The following is a 19,465-nucleotide window of genomic DNA, read 5'->3' as shown; positions in this document are numbered from 1 at the left end:
GTCGGATTCAAGGCCGAACGAGTTCCATCCAGCGTAGCTGCGCGGCAAACGGCGTCGTAACCTCGGAACCGTGGACGTGTAGACGCGCGAATGAATTATTTGGTTGGAGCGGCGAAGGGCGAAGATATTACACGTGTAGGACGCGGATAAAAGACGAGGGAGGGAAAATAGGGCGGCGTTTCCCACGAGAAATTACGTCGATTTCGCGAACGCAAGGAACTCCCTTCTACATGATTCCGTTCTCTCTTTTTCAGAGATACCCAAGAATGAGTACAACAACAAGAACCAGTCCACGGGGGATAGTCCAATAAAGGTCGAGCTGCAGACCAACATGGACAGGTAAGCCTATTTCACGTTTCTGGCAATAACCCTATTGGCCGTTGAAAAATCGCTGAGCGAGGAAAGTCTGGAATGGAGAAACTCGTGGAAGTTTTTCGATGAAACGAAGTAAACGCTGGAACGTACCGTGACACAGCGTCGGCTTCTTCTTCTTCGACGGCTTGGGTGTTGACGAGGGTGCACAGCACACACTGCACACGCACTCGGTGTCCAGTGAATCATCCATTCAGAGGTGCACAATGAGTCAATGTTTGAAGGCGGAATGTCATCGATTGACAAACGCTTTTTGTCCACGAGACACCGTGAAAAATCGCGTCTACAGAATTCATGGCCGCGCTCGAGAGCGCGCTCGAAATTCGCTAAACGCGCCCGAGCTTTTGGCTCCGGAATCGCTGCGGGAATTCCTCTCGAGGACCACCATTCTGTGCCTTCTGCACTCGACCGTGGCTTCCTGGATTTCGGAATTGTCAAGGTCACGGGACATTGTCGCTGCAGTCTATCCAACTCCGTGTAAACGGCGTCTCGACAATGGCAGGCCAAAATGTTACTACAAGCTTGATTCAGTGATTACGATGCGGCTGTGGACCGCGCGTCGCGTCTTGTCTGGCCGCGTTATCTTTAACACTAGAAGCATCGAATCGAATCGCATCGCAGTTTTCATTTTTCTTTTACGAAAATTATAAGAATGTTTTTCTATTATACAGGGTGTCCCAGGTTTTAATGTTCAAACTTTGTCAGTATATTCTATGGTACGAAGTAAGAAAAACTGTTATGTAAACATAGGTCATATACAGCTTTATTAAGAAGTTATAACAAAAATTCGGAATAGGAATAGTAATCAACTAAAAAAAAAATAAAAAATAAAAAAAAATCTTCGATCGATGACAATCATGTATTGTCAACAACGGTTATTAATACGTTTTGAAATGTATTAATAAACACAGCTTACATAAACACACGACATGTGCTGATCTATTCAAGCCAATGCTCGCAGTAACAGCAAGTCGATTACTATTCCTATTCTGAATTTTTGTTATAACTTCTTAATAAAGCTCTATATGACCTATGTTTACATAACATTTTTTTCTTACTTTGTGCCATAGAATACACTAAGAAAGTTTGAACATTAAAACCTGGGACACCTTGTATATGACAGCTTTGACGTGACGTTAGCGAATTTTACGCATTTGTCGCTAAAAATAAGAAGATCGAATACGAAACAAAAAAGCTTGCAGAAGAATACTGACACATTCTGGCATCTTGATATAGAATGATTCAAGTATGAAACGACTTTCTATTTAATTCTTACTTCTAACAACTGATGCACGAACTTAAAGAAAATTTAAACATTACATTTTACAGATCTTTGTAACTTCGTATACTTGTTGAAAATTTCATCGACGTCGAGATACAGACGTTGAAAGATCAATCACGAGATCTCTCACAGTTTTTGGTCGAAAGTCTAGGAAAACTGCGATTTCCGCCGCCTTTAATTGTTTGTAACTCGTAACAACGTCGACCGATTTCGATAAAATTTTCTTTTCTTTTGTCTTTCTAAGCGATAGCAAATTTGAAAAAAAGAAATGTATTCCATTCATCGCACAGTAAGCCACATCCTCGTCTCAATAAACATCTCGATGAAAGTTCAAGCAATTTGGTCCAGTTACCGGTGAAATTTCCCGCATGCGAAGGGTTAACCCTTTCAGTGCTGTCGCAGACTAAAATGAAGAAGTACGGTCAAAGAAATATCTGCTTTGGACTAGATTATTTTTACGACTTCACGTCGTGTTTATATTCGAATCAGTGCGGTTCTTGTACCGCGTACGGACTAAATGTTGAAAGGGTTAACAATCGCGGTTAGAGCAGCGAACTGTTACTACTAACTCGTTGATCAGGGAATTCGGGGACCGACCGAGGATTGCCGAGGGGATCAGAGCCACGGCCCGAGAGGATTTCGTGTGATTTTTCGGACGGACGGAATAGGAAAGTGGAGAAAGACCTCCGCGAAGACGGTCGGCCGCGGCTGGCTTTCGTTTTCCATTATCGCGTCATGCAACGAAAGCAAACAGCCGGGCCAGCGCACTCCTGAACCGGCCATCCCGTTTAAATATTTTTGTTAGACATTTCTGAGTTACTCGGAAGCGACCGACGTTCAGTATAAACATACTCTCCGGGGCCTGTGTGCTCGCGTGGAAGCCCACGGCGCGGCTCGGCGCGGCGCGGACAAATATATTCCCTCCTGCCTCCTGTATCACACGGCCCGCAGCGCCTGCCTTCCGCCTCGCTTTCGAATCGGCATTACGCTCGCACCAGTTCGCGAACACTTTGGAAAATCGTGTTCGATCGTCTGGATCGGTAATACCGATTCGCAATCGATCCGCCGATTCTTCGGTGACAAATTGATTTTTCATTCGGCAATATTACCCGCGAACGTTTGCAAAACCTTCGCCAAATATTATCTTTCGGGATCGCCTGTTAACCGGAACTCAAGCTAGACGAATGCTGACTATTTCCAGGGTACCCTTACCCTACGGCCACGCGCCCTCGATGATCCCAATGAGAAGACAGAGCATCCGTTGCCATTTCGTCAAAGGTGTCGATTGGTGCACCTGGAAGTTGATCGCTATGATTCTCCTCATAATCTCGGTGTGCATAACGTCGGTGCTGGCCTACGTTGTTGGTAAGTCCTCTTTTCATTCATATCACAATATCTGTCAATTTTAGTCCAGGATTATATATATATAATATATAATCTATAAATAATAATATAATATGATTATATTATATGTGATGTATATTTTGTAAATCTATACAAGGATAGATTGCATGCTACCAACGTTCCTCCGAAACTCAACACCTAATCTAATATCTATTGTACTTGGGAATGTGCTTTCCTACGCAACTAATAATTCGGAATTCATTTCGTTTTGTCTATCACCGAAAGAAACGTTCTTGTACATTTGTTTCAATCTTGAATCCTTTCGAGACTCCACTAACAATAAAATGCATCCAATTGAAAACTAACTGTTTTATCTAGTCAAGTGTTCGCGTAAGCTAATTTGTACAAGCCTAACCGTAACTTCCGCACAGATCGTTGGTTATAGTGCAAGTCTTTTATAGGCTACAATTGGTCGAAAACAATGTTACAAATATTTTTAAAACAGCCCCTTTAGAAGATTAATGAACGAAGAATAAAAATAACCAAAATAATCGTGCGGGTAGATCCATCTCAACCCTTAGGCCGTGACCACACGGATGTTCTTCGGCGTTTCTCAGGCGTCAGTCGATCGAACTATACCGCGTTAAACAGAGAGCTTGCACAAAATGTAAACAGAACGTTCACGTGACTCCCGCATGCGGAGTGGCCTTATGTAGAAAGGGCCGAAAAATTGTGTTTCGGCCCTGGCCCGATTACATTTTGTGCCAGTCCTCGTTGAAAGAAGTACAGTAATTTCTCCCTAATTCGTGCTCAGACTGCGCACAAAAATGGACAACTTGGAAAGCTCGTCTCGTTTTTATAGTTGTTGTCAATCGGTAACTATAAGAAACGAGCTACAAGGTTCGAATAATCGCATCTCCTTTTCCCAAATTGTCCATTCTTGCGCGCAATCCGAGCGCGAATTAGGAAGAAATTATTGTACAAGTTTGGCGGAATAGAATAGCCGGCAATCGCAATTCAAATTTTCAAATTAGGCGGCCAAACAATGGCATACTGTGGATCGTTCCGATTAAACGTAGGTTAATTATGAATGAATTTGTTCGATTGCAGTGTCGAGCATAGTGACCCCGTCGTACCAGAACTCGAAAACATGCACGGTGATGGTCGGCGACAACGCGGACACGAAAATGCTGTCGACCGAGGCGAACAAGACGTCCTCGACAGCGATCTCGACGTCGTCGCAGTCCGGCAACCGGAAGGGGCAGCAGACGTCCTCAGGAGGTAGTATTAACCCACCGGCTAGCATGCTAGAGCACGCGCACATCCGTAATCGTAGGGACACCTTTAACCAGCATGCGTTGCACCAAACTGTCGCATCCCCTAAACACCTCGAAGAGTCGCCTTCGACAGAGGTCGAAGCCTCCGAGCGACGAACGACCTCGTCGGACGAGGATCGTTCCGGTAAGGTTGTTGTGCATGAGACTGCGGTCGCCGATGATCCCCGGGTGAAGGACAACGACGTCAACGATGGGAGAACGTTCGGAGGAGATCGGTCGGGATCGACCGATCCTTCGGGGACGACTGTCCCGAGCGTCTCCGACTCTTCGATCGCTGACTACGCGCACGATTCGGCTCCCACCACTGTCTTCGTAGATCCTACCTCTGTTGCTTCCGACCGTTTTTCCGCGTCTTCGTCATCCTCAGCCCCCACCTTACCCTCCGATTCGTCCAACGAGCCGACAAGGCTGTCTTCGGAGGCCTGGACCAGCGAGGATACGTCTACCACCGGTGCCAACACCGATCCAGTTAGCACCGAAGATCCCGAAGCCCCTTCGACCACCGTGTCCTGGTCCGTTGTTTCCACGAGCAGCGAGAGTTTCGAAGACTCGGAGGAAAGTGCCGGCACGACGGAGGACTTTACAACCACCGAATCCGACCGGAGTTCCACCGGATTCTCGAGCACCAATGAGAATCTATCGTTCGCCGATTCCTCGGAAGCGGCGAAGAAGCTCCGAAGCTCGGAGAACGAGGGCGAAATCGAGAGCGAAAGCGGCGAAGACGAAGCGCGAAATCACGCCAGTTTCTCCGGGGTGGTGAAGGAGATCCGGGAACTCTCGAGGGAGGATTCTTCCTCGGAGTCTGGGCCGTCTAGTCACGCGAGCAGCGAAAAATCTGAGGAGCCTCAGCGGGACTATCCTCTGCCGATCTATAACTACGGGCAAGAGGAGGTGGAGATCGTGAAACTGAATCAGAAGGGCTCGGACAGCAAGCAGCAGGATTTCGAGGCGATGAACGTGCCACGCGTCGCCCATAAAGCTAGCGACATGCGAGTGATAACCAGAGAGGACGAGGAGTTTCTGAGAGAGTTCGAGAAGAAGTTCAGGGAGCAGTCCGGCGAGGCTGACAAGGTCGAAGAGCCCAAGGAACCTGAAACGAAGCCCGTGGTGCAGCGGGTCGAGATCGTCGAGGTGCCCGTCCAGAAACGTCCCGAATCCTCTCCCTCTTCCTCTTCTCCTTCCTTTTCCTCTTCGTCTTCGTCTTCGTCTTCGTCTTCGTCTTCGTCTTCGTCTTCGTCTTCGTCTTCGTCTTCGTCTTCGTCTTCGTCTTCGTCTTCGTCTTCTCGGGTGCTTGTCAACATAACGATCGCTTCCGGGGACCCCGCTGTTTCGAAACCGCTTTACGTGTTGTCCGTCTCGGTGCCCACCGGCTCCGAGTCCACCGACGTGAACGTACACCAAACGGAGCTGCACGAGAATGTTCGAGAAGCACTCGCGAAGACTGCTGGTAGCTCGGCGTCGCGGGAAAACGATAACAGGCTGCCTCCGCCGCCGCAGCCACCATCTTCGCCGCCGCCGCAGCCGCCCGTTTGGTCAGGCGGGGAATGCGAATGCTCCTGTCCCTGCATGGGCTCGTCCTCCGACGAGTGGGACAACTTTTCAGGCATCGACGAGACTCCGATTTTATACCCGGACAACCATAATCGCTCGGTGGACGAAGAGTCGCTGGATCAACCGTTCGAAGTTGACGAAACCCAGATGGCGACACGGAAGGATAAAGAAGTTTCGACCGAGCAGTCGGTAAGCACCAGCTCCGAGAATTATACGGATGCTACCGAAGATTATCGAGAGTCCACGGAGTCGGCCATCGCCAGCTACGAGACCCAGAGTACCGTATCCGAGTGCTCCGGGAATACCCCGTTACCCCCTGTACCCACTATACTGATCTTGGAAGGTGAGGCCCCGTTTTTCGAAGGATCATTTTTCTCTCTGCTCTGTGACTGGTCTATTGTCTTCCTAACACGGTGTTTTCGGTTTCTGCTAACCAGTTTTTTTGATCGCTATGCTCGCTTCTTCTATGCTTGAGTCTTAGCACTGCGGTGCAGTGGTCCAAGAAAGTTTGTGCCAACAGTATTATTTTTTCGTCGAAGCAGTTTCCAATCTTGTAATTAAAAAAGGCAGAGAAACTTTCTTTTTCCACCGAGTGTGTTGCTGCTCGTCGTCGTTGCTCGCACAACCTAAGTAGTTAGTCTAACCGTGGGATGGTTGGTTAACGGTGCATCATGGTACCAGTGTAATCGAGAAACTGTTCGATAAGTATAGCTGTAGTTCAGAGATTCAAGAATCGCTCGTTCATCGCCGTTTTCTCAAGTGAACCGAGAAAATTGCGGATGAGAATGCAGATACCTAGAAGATACATAATTTAGACGCTCGCCTAAATTAGACTCGTGCGAGAAGAATAAAACGGTGGCAATTAACGCGGTTCGCCGATGCGAGCGGACGCGTGCCCGAAAAAGAAAATACAGGAAATTCGCTGCCGCGCGCAAAGCCTAGCAATTTTTTGATATCTATATTTCGTATCGTCAAAGAGAAGTTCAGTTTTCGTGGAGGGGCCAGGTGCGCAATTAATATTAACGTCAAGTAATTGGCTTGTACAACCGACAGAGAAACGAGTTTGCACTTTAACGAATATTAAACGAACACGTAGCGTGCCTCCCCGTAGAAAACTGGTCCTCTGCGAGCAAAAAAAAAGAAAAGGGGTATGTCGTGCTGAAAGCTTGTCTGCCCCCAATTATTCAGGTGCGAGAACTTTTCCTGCCATGTCGTTCCCACCCGACGGGACGACTTTCGCCCAAATCAACTTGGGAGAGAAGCTAAGCAAGGAAATTCCGCCGTACAGCTACTGGAACATGCAATTCTACCAGTCGGAGGCCGCGTACGTGAGGTTCGACTACAATATCCCTCGGGGAGCGAGTATCGGTGTCTACGCCCGGAGGACCGCTCTACCCACGCACACGCAGTACGATCTCCTGGAGGTGTTGAGCGGCTTCAAAGCCAGGACCACCAGGGCGTCCCATGTTAGTGTTATTGTATGTGCCACTGCCCCATTTTACTTTCTTTCTCTAGCTCGTAGGCGCGTCGCGTCGTCTCATCAATTTTTCCGCGCCTACCCTGCACGATCTCTTCTAATTCCCCGCCCTGCCCTGCCAGCTCGAAATGCTCTCTTCGCTTTAACGTTCAACTACCGTAGCCTTTATATTTTCCAAATTTTCGAACAAGAGACAACGTGGAATCATTTTCATTCCGACCGTGGCATAGTTCTATTCGCCTGTGTGGTGTTTCTGATTAAAATTTCATAAGCCGTCCTTTCATCTGTTTGGTAAAAATATCGCTAATCCTGCAGTTTTCGTCTCGTTGCCTAAATTTCTTTGATTTCACGAACGCGTACGGGCGTGGGTACGGCAAAAGAAACGGAAGTCGAATAAAAATGTATAACCTCGTTTCATCGTGTTTTAACGAGCTCATTTGATAACAGCATCCGACGATGCTGCCAGTTTTCTATTTTGTTCACCGTGCCTTTATCCTCGGATTTTATCGTAAACGCGTAAAGTTCGCAGTCTATCATTAACTAACAGTCTGCATTGACTTGTCTCACAAATCGTGGCAACATAAATTCAGATCGACCAGGATGAACGCGGTGGAATCGATGAGACGACTCGACAGACAGAAAATCGTCGTGTCTCCGACTCTGCGAATCGAGTTGCTCAACGTGCTACTGCGATTTATGTGATATTTTTTTCTACACGAAAGGAGTAACGAGACACGCTGACGCAGGTTCCAGATACTTCTTTTTTTTTTTAATTCTTTCCCTCGAAGAAGCTACAGTAAAGCGATCGAAGGAGATTGAATTGATATTTAAAAACGTGTCGATCCTCCTGCTCGCAGCCTTCGATCAAGAAAGAGGTGATCAATTACATGGAACCCGGTCACTGGTTCCTCTCGCTGTATAACGACGACGGAGATCCTCAGGAAGTCTCGTTCATAGCTGTAATCGCCGAAGATATGACGCAGAATTGTCCGAACGGATGCAGCGGTAAAGGGGAATGTCTTCTGGGCCACTGCCAGTGCATCCCTGGATTCGGTGGCGAGGACTGCAGCGAGAGTGTTTGCCCTGTTCTATGCAGTCAGCGCGGTGAGTTCGAGTCGGTTTTGTACACATAATCGTAGATTTCGCGTCCCATTCGTTTACACGCGGAAACAAGATCGCTGACAATTCAATCAGTTGATTCTACTGTTAGCAAGACTTTCAACAAATCCTGATCTATGAAAACAAAATTGCTACTATTAACTTTAAATTAAAATTCATTTGGTTAATTATACGGAGAAAGCAATACCTACTTGGCGTCGTTGCAAGCAGATCATTATCGAATCATATTCCAGTATTTGAAATTTTGTTATACCGATTTGATTCGTGCAAAGTACGAAATCGTTTTCATCGATTGCCACGAAAAGTAATTACGTTAAAGAGCCTTTCTTTTCCGTGTAATCCGAGCAAGTCGAAAATAGCGGATCGCTCGAGAGAGCGTTTTTGTCAGAAGTGCATCAAATCCGCGATCTAACAATGCTGTCCGAGAAAAATATTTTTATCGGATAGGTATTTCGCGAATGTTGCACACTTCGCGAACATATTTCAAAGATGAACGTGCAACTAGAAAATTACTTGCTATCGTAAAAAGATTCGAAGCAGGGTCAAAATCCTGATTGATTTTATCCCGACGCATAAAGCGAGGCGCAACGTGATTGGGCGGACGGCCTAAGTACAGCGCGCAGTGATAATTATTTGAAATTTTTCGCTGTCGGATGTTTGAGCTAATTGGTCTGTCCGAACCGTAGGGGAATACATAAACGGAGAGTGCCAATGCAATCCCGGCTGGAAAGGGAAGGAATGCTCGTTGAGACATGACGAATGCGAAGTGCCCGATTGCAACGGGCACGGTCATTGCACTAATGGGAAATGCAATTGCGTGCGTGGCTACAAAGGAAAGTATTGCGAGGAGGTGGACTGTCCTCATCCCACCTGCTCCGGCCACGGTTTCTGCGCGGAGGGCACGTGTATCTGCAAAAAGGGCTGGAAGGGCGCGGATTGCAGTCAAATGGACAAGGAGGCACTACAGTGCCTGCCGGACTGCAGCGGGCATGGAAACTTCGATCTCGAGACGCAGACGTGTCTGTGCGAGCCGATGTGGTCTGGCGATGATTGCTCCAAAGGTAATCGACATTTGATATTCGCAAAACTGACAGTAAGATTCGACGAGGACTTTTAGGATTCCACAAAGGGATTCTTTCAAATATATAACGAAATTTAAAAAATTATATTTTTTAAAAAGCTGTTAATACCCCTCCCGCATATAGTGTGTTAATTACCCAATCGATGACGTTTCCATAGGTCTACAGGCCTTTTTTCGACAAATAGTTTAATGAATGCAACAAACAACAATGTTCATTAGGAATCCCTTAGTTAACAATTTAAACGTGGCTAAACTACGTTAATAACTGATATCAAAACTTCTGATGAGAAACGTTTCCAGAAACGTCCTCAATTGTGAAGGACAATTGCAAAGGGTTTCAAAACTAGCATTCTATTTTTGTTAACTGATAAATTAAAGATGCAGAATTTTCAGTTTTAAACATGTTCGTTACGAACTTTCAACGAGTCTGTTGGTACTTTTAAAGGTGTTCACAATTGTTACTCTCAGAGATGTTCAATCGGTACTTTCAATAACATTCAATCATTGCTTCTCCTTTCTGGTTTTCTGTTAGGACTGCATTCTTTCTGCAAAGATTGCAAGAAGACGCACAAGAAGCGGTGCGACTGACGGTTTCGTTTACTTTTTAGAACTCTGCGACTTGGACTGCGGTCCTCATGGCCACTGCGTGGACAACGCCTGCGACTGTCTGCCAGGATGGTCCGGCGAGTTGTGCAATCTGAAACAGTGCGATCCACGGTGTAACGAGCATGGCCAATGCAAGAACGGAACTTGCTTGTGCGTGACCGGTTGGAATGGCAAACACTGCACCATGGAGGGTTGCCCGAATTCCTGTTCCGGGCACGGCGCGTGCAGGGCAGTCAGCGATGGACAGTGGGAGTGTCGTTGCTACGACGGCTGGGATGGCAAAGATTGCAATGTTCTCGTTGAACAGAATTGCAATGACAATAGAGACAATGATAAAGGTATGAAACACGGGAGCACACTCGCCCCTACTTTCAATCACCATAAGAAAGATGCACTTGTTATCTCGGCAGAATATAGTTGCAGTTACGTGTTGATGTTTAGGAAATAGGTTGAAAAAAGATGAGCAGCGCTCTTATTATAATTAGAAACGAATGACATTCTGATGAAAGCCTATCAAACGAAGACATGCAGTTCGAATGCAGTTTAAAATAGCTTTTTTGGAGTACGTCGATCGTGCTTGGCTCTGAGCCTCTTCTTCCAAAGTTTCTTTGTTCGGTTTACCTTCTGCACTGTCTAAATCATTGTCGAATATGTTCTGAATCTTAAGAGTTAGAAGGATAGTATCGTTCTAGGATCTAACTGAAATCCTTAATTAAAAATCTAAAAGTTCGCGATGTAATACTGAACGAATATCGAGGAAGTGCATGCATCGTAGATGTCTAAAGAAATATGGCGCCGCAAGGTTCTAAAGCTGACTTAACGAAGCCTCGCATGCACAACCTGTAACGATCTTGTACGTCACGAATCTTCAAAGAATCGCAACGACGGATCTAGTGCAAAGTATCCGATGCAGAAGACTCGATTTCCGATGTCTAAAGCTTTGGTAACCTGTTTGCAGACGGTCTCATAGATTGCGCGGATCCGGAATGTTGCTCGAGTCACTCTTGCATTTCCAGTCAGCTCTGCATGTCGGCTCCGAAACCGATCGATATACTTTTACGAAAGCAGCCGCCGGCCATCACTGCTTCGTTCTTCGAGAGAATGAAGTTCCTGATCGACGAGGGCAGCTTGCAGAGCTACGCCCGTCTGGAGACCTTCAACGAGAGGTGAGTTAATCGTCGCCGGCATGGTCCTCCGATCTGACCAACAATCTCGTTCTACGTCGAACGATCAGTACTCGGTACACCGCGAACGATCGCTGAAAACGATCGGACGGGAACGATCCGCGCACGATCCCCGCGCGATCTGCGTCCGATCGGTGTCTCGTGTCCCGATTTTGATGTTACGTGCAGTCTCTTTACGTGTGTTGAACCAGACACAGTTCGTCCACAGAAACAATACAGATCCGGTGATCACTGACACACCTGGCAGGTCGCATCTGCCCGAGAAGATCGCGTGTCTTGCGGGTCGGTTAAAGGTTTCGCGAGGATTAATCGATCAAAATCTTTAGAAGGTAACAGAGGATACCATGGTATAATCTGAAAATACACTGAAAAGACGAATAGAATTTAAGAATACATTGCTTTTAACTTGTTACATTATTAAAAGAAGAAACGACCGTTCGTCGAACTAATATTTTTGTCAAGTTAAACTGCAGTTTCATTATCGAACACATGGTCGACGGCTGCTAAGAGCCCGGCTAAGTATATGAAAAGCTGTACGAAACCATAGTAGCTCGATAATCTTTAGCTGTCCCAACTAGTACAAGGCACGCGCATACATAACACGGTGTTCCATGAAACATGGCCTAGTAAAGGGTGGATGAAACGTAGCGAAATAAGCTTCGAAACCAAGGAAAACGTTCCAGTCAATTTATCGCGTATTAACCACCTCAGCGATTATTCGGTTGTCCGAGCATGTAAATGGAAAACTAATCAAACTAGAAAGTTTCTAAAGAGATTTCGCGAATCTTTCGTCATTGTTGTCGGTAAAAATTCGAGCTGCCGCGGCCACTTTTCACGAACAACACCACCACACCTCGATCCAAATACGATATACAAAACACAAAGACGTATACATAGATATGATATATTCTCTGCGTTGTTGTGACCCGTGTGAAATCACATCCCAAAAGTTTTCTACATATGTTTGTATGTATGTGTGCGCGAGCGTGTGCCCTGCACTGAGCCCCATCGTCTCCATATCGCTATCTCACTATCATTCTATTCTTCTTCTTCTTCGTCTTTATCGCTACACCTTCGATATTATCGGTCATTGGTAATATCTACATATTTATATATTTATATATTATACGTACTATCGACAGCCTTTTCGTATACATATTCTTCTTCCTTCCTCACGTGTCCGTCCGAGTGCAGCTTGCGTGAATGTGTGACTCCATGTTCGAGCCTCGAGCTTTGCGCCCATCACACCGATTAGGGAGGGAATTTACGGATACTGGATCGTCTCCTAGCCCAACGATCTTTTACATCTACAGTTTTCTCGGAGTTCCTCGTAACGACTAATCCGCCACTTTCATCTTTACCTTGATCCTTGATAAAACCCACAAAATCAACCGTAGAACGACACTGGGAACAAGACTTTAAATATATTCTCTTCGAAATAAAATAATGATCTTCCGTAGGAAGTTTTTCAAATTGTGCAATAGGCTGTGGAAAAGGAAAATTGCAAATGTTATTTAATGTACAGTGTTCAGCTCCCCACGCGTCTGGGAGTAAATGTCGTTTTATGATCAAGAAGAACCTCTGTTCCTCTGCTCTCGAGAAAAAGTATTCCATCGAACGACGACACAGAATTTTGTTTTCCGGGTATCTTGGTGTACTAAAAGAAGGATACTTTTATTTATTCGTCGAACATTCAAGATCACTTTAAATCTTGTTCTCTACGTGCAAATCTGTCATTAAGTCAAGAATTTCTTCGTTCTCGCTTTAAGAAATTTTCGACAGCCTCTTTGAATTTGATAAAGAAACATCGATCATGATCAAGAAACAAAACAAAATACTCCTGTTTTCTGTAACGAATAAGAAAACAGCTTCTAATAATGCCTTTCGATACTTTTTGCCAGAGACCAGTATCTTTCGAACGCCTCTTCGAGAGACGATTCCATCCACATTGTTTCCACTCTAACTCTACAGTCCCAAGCCCATCTTTCAAACTCTCTCTTCTCCGTATAATTTCGCCTTTAATCACATCATTTTTAACTCGGCTCTGTTTTATCCGTGCTGCCCGGTCAGTATGTTCTGGAATCACTTCAACACAAGGTAAGAACGCCACTGCGTCGAGGTAACACTGCCTCGACTAATGTGAACATATGAAAAACCGGTTGCGAAATACCGTTTGCCAGTAGAAGTGTAAGCGGTTTAAATAGCTGCTGCTGTTTCACCAACATTTTCGTGCATATTTGATATGATCATGTGTAACAATGCATCTCCCGCATCCGACAAAACGAACGAACGAACGAACAAAGCAAAATGATACGAAACGAAAAAGATACCGCGCGGGCCGTACGATTGTATAGATTCGAGACAGAGAGCCTCTTCTAGAGTTGCCGGCACTTTGCGCCTCGCCACCGACAAAGTTGTCGACAAACGGAAGATCACCTCCCTCGAAAACTGCAATGCGGCGTGCGACCAACCTCCTCTATCCACCGTCGAGGTCAACCTCGTCCACCTCTACATCCCTCAGACCCCCATTGTTCGACTCTTTCTCGTTGCATGGTTTGGTTACCTTATTATTCCTACTTTGTCTTTCGTGCCTTTTAAGTTGTGCTTCTGACTTTGTGTTATTTGTGTATATGTGTATAATTACTAGCAATTGGTCGTCGATCGTTCAGTGCCAAAGGGTCTCGACCAGTCCCTCCAGGGGCCATCGAACCTCTCTCCGCGACGATGCTTCGCTATTCGCGTCGCTGTTCGGTCTCTCAACACCATTCCCATTGAATCGGAAATTAGAAACGAATGTAATCGATCATGCACCGACCAAACTTGCAGAATTGATTTCGATACGAACTCAAAAGTGCATTCTAATTCACAGAAGCTAGCACTGATTAGATGAAATCTGTCTTACGGTAATTCTAGCGAGAACGAGCTCGAGATAATTAGTTTGAATCTTGGCGGACCGAGGTAAGAAAATGTCTCTACTGCTCGACGACGATAACGGAGAGAAAATGAGAGATCTCGCTGCGAGTTTGTCCCGAGAGAGGAATAGAGAGAGAAACGGAAAGAGAAAGAGAGAGAGAGAGAGAGCAACGGCGCGAATATCGGTGCATCGGGATTAGGAGGTTTAATATTCGTCAACTGTAATCGCCTCTTTAGCACTGAAACTGGGTCGCGACTAGATTCTACCACGAGTTGCCGAGTTTCGTTCTAAGACATAGCCGAGTACCGTACACGCACGGAATACCGATTGATCGGGAACGAAGAGGCGGGCGTCACGTCGCGCGCGAATGAAGAGACGCGCCGGCTGCAAAACTTGAAATCGTTTCCAGTTCATCGGCCTGTTTGATCAAACTTCCGTTTGCCGGCCCAACACCGCCGACGCGACGTGACGACGTGTTTTCGTTCCGCCGGGACTTTTACTTTGAATACAGTGTAAAACGACTCGAGAGAACGGAGAGTAATACTGTCGTCGTAGATTGGACTTAGATTAGATGATAGCAGTTGCTTTGTTGGAGAAGTAACGGGCGACTGTGTTGCCGTTTACGAGGCCGGATAAATGCCTCGGCGCGTACCGGCGCGCTGCCGAAACGGGTTAAACGAAAATCAATTCACCTCGAAGAATCGAGTAATACGATATCTCGTCGTAAATTGTAGACGTAGTTTAGCTGGATCTTGCTTAAGTAATTCGAAAGTAGATAATTAGATTATAGAACAAATCGTCGATGCTTGGATGCAAACGGTTTCGATGATCCTGTTAACAGTTTGACTGATATATTCGACTAATCTTGTAAGCGTCAACTCGCTCGCTCCTACTTCAGCGTACGACCGAGCACAGTGAGAAACCGATCACATTAGTTCACGGTGACAGTGTGTTTACCGGATTATTAACGCTATCTTCCTCTGACAGCCGATCAGCTGTTGTCCGTGGCCGCGTTGTCACGCAGCTTGGCACCGGTTTAATGGGGGTGCGAGTTAGCACCAGCACGCCGCTGGAAGGTTTCACCCTGACGAGAGACGACGGCTGGTTTGATCTTCTGGTCAACGGTGGTGGAGCTGTTACCCTGCAGTTTGGCAGGTCGCCGTTCAAACCCCAGAGCCACATTGTCTTTGTGCCGTGGAACGAGGTAGAACTATGTTAAATATAATGATTGCACTGCGGATTTCATGCATTTATGGCAAAATTGGATTGTTATAAATTCAAATAGGGTAAAAAGTAAAAGAATTTAATCGACTAGGATGATTTAAAGAAGAATAATCAATTTGTGGTCTCTATTCCTTGGAATTGATGGTGACAATTTTTATTTTGCATAAAAATTCGCAGTCTAATAATAATAATCGCTAATTGTAAGCAGACTGCCATTAGACTCGGGCAAGGTTCTGAGGTCTAGGAGACAGGTATCTTTTGTCTGGGTGTAAACGCTTTTCGAGTTTTCGTTCCGACATATTCGAGTCGAGATTCAATTACGATTCGCATAATCTAGAGACGTTATGAAAGAACGATCTCTGTGATCGATTTAAATGCTCCAGTGCGAATTCCATCAAGTAAATCGGTCGTTTCTAACCGGCTGAATCCTAAAATATCCAGGATTATGTTACTTCCAGGAAATGAGGGATTTCCGAGGTCGTTTGAAGTAACTTTTTCCTTAGCGCGAATGCACGAAAAACATTGACCAATAAGAGGCGAGCTAGGTTGGCACAAGCCTGGAAGTAACATAATTTGTTACTTGAATTAATCGTTATTTGAAATAACAACGCCTGTATACTCGAACGAGGATACCATCGTATGGAGGACGACTAACGGAACGTGATGTTTCGAAGGTGGTGATCATCGACAAGATTGTGATGAGTACAGCGGAGGAAAAGCAGCCGGTGCACATCCCCCACGCCTGCGCCGCCCACGACTACGACTTGATGAAACCGGTGGTTCTAGCAACGTGGAAACACGGTTTCCAGGGCGCGTGTCCTGACAAGAGCGCCATTTTGGCCGAATCCCAAGTGATTCAGGAGAGCCTACAAATTCCTGGCACGGGGCTGAACCTTGTCTACCACAGTTCCCGAGCGGCCGGTTACCTATCCACGATACAGCTTCAATTGACCCCGGAAGTGATCCCATCGACCTTGAATCTAATCCACCTGAGGATCACCATCGAGGGCATTCTGTTTGAGAAAACGTTCGAGGCTGACCCGGTGATAAAGTTCACCTACGCCTGGAACAGGCTGAACGTTTACAGGCAAAGAGTTTACGGGGTGACTACAGCGATGGTGAAGGTGGGATACGAGTATAACGATTGCAAGGACATCATTTGGGACGTGCAGACGACCAAGCTCAGCGGCCACGACATGTCCATTTCTGAAGTTGGCGGCTGGAATCTGGATATTCATCACAGATACAACTTCCATGAGGGAATCCTGCAGAAGGGAGACGGCTCTAACATCTACTTGAAGCAGAAGCCTAGAGTGATCCTAACTACTATGGGAGATGGGCTCCAGAGACCGTTGGAATGCTACGATTGCGACGGACAGGCGTCTAAGCAACGACTGCTTGCTCCCGTTGCTCTAGCCACGGCTCCGGACGGGTCTATCTTCGTTGGCGACTTCAACCTGGTCAGGAAGATCCTCGTCGACGGTACCGTGAGGACCGTTGTCAGGCTCAAGTAAGTCGATCGCAAGCTACCTGCTGAGACTTTGCTAAGATATCGAGCTTGAAGCAGCCAATTACTTAATTTTTCATAAACGAATCCAAAGATTTGAAGTAGCCCGCGTTATTAAAAATCCTTGTTCTCTTTCAGCGCAACAAGGGTGTCCTACCGCTACCACATCGCCTTGAGTCCTTTGGACGGATCTCTCTTCATTTCTGACCCAGAGTCGCACCAGATCATCCGCGTCCGCAACATCAACGACTACTCGGACCCCGACCATAACTGGGAAACGATCGTAGGTTCCGGAGAAAGGTGTCTTCCCGGCGACGAAGCTCATTGCGGCGACGGCGCGCTGGCCAGGGACGCTAAACTCGCGTACCCTAAGGGAGTGGCAGTCTCAACGGACAACATCGTGTACTTCGCCGATGGGACCAACATCAGAATGGTGGACAGGGACGGCATAATCACCACAGTGATCGGCAACCATATGCACAAATCGCATTGGAAGCCCATTCCTTGCGAAGGAACGCTGAACGTAGAAGAAGTTCATCTACGCTGGCCAACTGAATTGGCGATTAACCCTCTGGACAACTCGCTGCATATGATCGACGACCACATGGTGCTCCAACTGGCTCCCGATGGCAGGGTGAAGGTCGTCGCTGGACGTCCGCTTCACTGTGCCTCGCCGTCTTCGTCGTTCGACACCGAGTTGGCAACGCACGCCACCCTGGTGATGCCACAGAGCATCGCGTTTGGCCCGTCCGGGAACTTGTACATCGCCGAGAGCGACTCCCAGAGGATCAACAGGGTCAGAGTGATCGGCACCGACGGCAAGATCTCGCCTTATGCCGGAGCAGAGTCGAAGTGCAACTGCCTCGAGCATGGCTGCGACTGTTTCGAAGCTGATCACTATCTGGCCTCTACCTCCAAGTTCAACACGATATCCGCGGTGGCTGTGTCTCCCGACGGTGTAGTGCACATCGGTGACCAGGCGAATTACCGGATCCGATCGGTGATGGCTAGCATTCCCGACGCTAGTGGGGCCAGGGAGTACGAGATCTATGCACCGGACACTCAAGAGATCTACGTTTTTAACAGATTCGGCCAGCACGTGGCCACCAAGAACATCTTGACGGGCGAGATCGTGTACCAGTTCACGTACAACGTGAACACCAGCAACGGCAAACTCAGCACCGTCACCGATACCGCTGGCAATAAAGTGTTCCTGCTGAGAGATTACAGTAGCCAGGTGAACTCGATCGAGAACACGAAAGGACAGAAGTGCAGGCTCAGGATGTCCAGGATGAAGATGCTGCACGAGCTGAGTACTCCGGACAATTATAACGTGACGTTCGATTATCATGGACCTACCGGCTTGCTGAAGACCAAGCTGGACAGCACAGGCAGGAGTTACGTGTACAATTACGACGAGTTCGGCCGACTGACCAGCGCCGTCACACCGACCGGCAAGGTGATCAGCCTGACGTTCGACCTGAGCCTGAAGGGAGCCGTAGTCAAGATCGGGCAGAACAATAAGAAGCCGATCTCGATGCTGATCAAGGGATCGTCGGTGGTTACAAAGGTGGGAGAGGCTGAGCAAAGGACCACGGTCCTAGCCGACGGTTCTGTCGGCCAGATGACGCCGTGGGCTCACACCATCAGCACGGACACTCTGCCGTACACCGTCCTAGCTGAGATAGAACCGCTGTTGGAAGAGAGCTACCCGGTGCCGGCTAAGCAGAAAACAGAGATCGCCGGAGACCTGGCGAACAGGTTCGAGTGGCGGTATTTCGTGAGGAAGCTTCAGGGCACCAAGAACCGAGGTAACTCGAAAGGAGGAGTCGCACAGGTTGGCAGGAGGCTTCGCGTCAACGGGGACGTTCTTCTATCGCTCGAGTACGACAGGGAGAGCAACAGCGTAGCCGTGACCCTCGACGAGATGGAACTATTGAATGTTACCTACGACAAGACGGCGAGACCGATCAAGTGGGGTCCCAGAAACAGCATCTTCGCTGGCGTGGAGCTAGAGTACGACAGGTTCAGCAGGCTGACCAGCTGGACCTGGGGAGACATCAGCGAGACCTACGGCTTCGATAGAGCCGGCCGACTCTACGAGATCAAATACAGCGATGGAACGTCGATGGTCTACGCGTTCAAAGACATGTTCAGCAGCCTGCCGTTGAAGGTGACGACACCGAGAGGCAGCGACTATTTCTTACAGTACGACGAGGCTGGCGCGTTGCAGTCGTTGACCACTCCTAGGGGGCACATCCACGCGTTCTCGTTGCAGACCTCCTTAGGATTCTACAAGTACCAGTATTACTCGCCGATGAACAGACATCCCTACGAGATTCTCTACAACGACGATGGACAGATCCTGGCCAAGGTGTACCCTCATCAAAGCGGCAAGGTCGCTTTCGTCTACGATCATACCGGAAAGTTGGAGACTACTCTTGCCGGTGAGTATCGTTGTTAACAA

General features: G+C 47.3%; 1 protein-coding gene across 11 annotated transcripts in view; it reads left to right on the top strand.

Annotated features, from left to right (window-relative positions):
- The window catches only part of Ten-m (teneurin transmembrane protein Ten-m), a 747,607-nt gene that overhangs the window by 719,420 nt on the left and 8,722 nt on the right, over positions 1-19,465 (top strand). For 6 of the 11 annotated variants that reach the window (XM_076522839.1, XM_076522840.1, XM_076522842.1 and 3 more), the window contains 12 exons: positions 255-339; positions 2,856-3,019; positions 4,109-6,229; positions 7,075-7,364; positions 8,221-8,467; positions 9,169-9,543; positions 10,172-10,507; positions 11,128-11,335; positions 13,424-13,450; positions 15,255-15,471; positions 16,166-17,001; positions 17,137-19,445. In XM_076522839.1, the coding sequence (XP_076378954.1) occupies positions 255-339; positions 2,856-3,019; positions 4,109-6,229; positions 7,075-7,364; positions 8,221-8,467; positions 9,169-9,543; positions 10,172-10,507; positions 11,128-11,335; positions 13,424-13,450; positions 15,255-15,471; positions 16,166-17,001; positions 17,137-19,445 (7,215 nt within the window). The remainder of the gene's footprint in view (positions 1-254; positions 340-2,855; positions 3,020-4,108; positions 6,230-7,074; positions 7,365-8,220; positions 8,468-9,168; positions 9,544-10,171; positions 10,508-11,127; positions 11,336-13,423; positions 13,451-15,254; positions 15,472-16,165; positions 17,002-17,136; positions 19,446-19,465) is intronic. The other 5 variants (XM_076522841.1, XM_076522847.1, XM_076522846.1 and 2 more) reach the window with 4 other exon arrangements.

This window comes from Megalopta genalis, chromosome 6, assembly GCF_051020955.1.
Source record: "Megalopta genalis isolate 19385.01 chromosome 6, iyMegGena1_principal, whole genome shotgun sequence".
In the NCBI taxonomy this organism is placed as follows: domain Eukaryota; kingdom Metazoa; phylum Arthropoda; class Insecta; order Hymenoptera; family Halictidae; genus Megalopta; species Megalopta genalis.
This window is presented reverse-complemented; position numbering and strand designations above follow the sequence as displayed.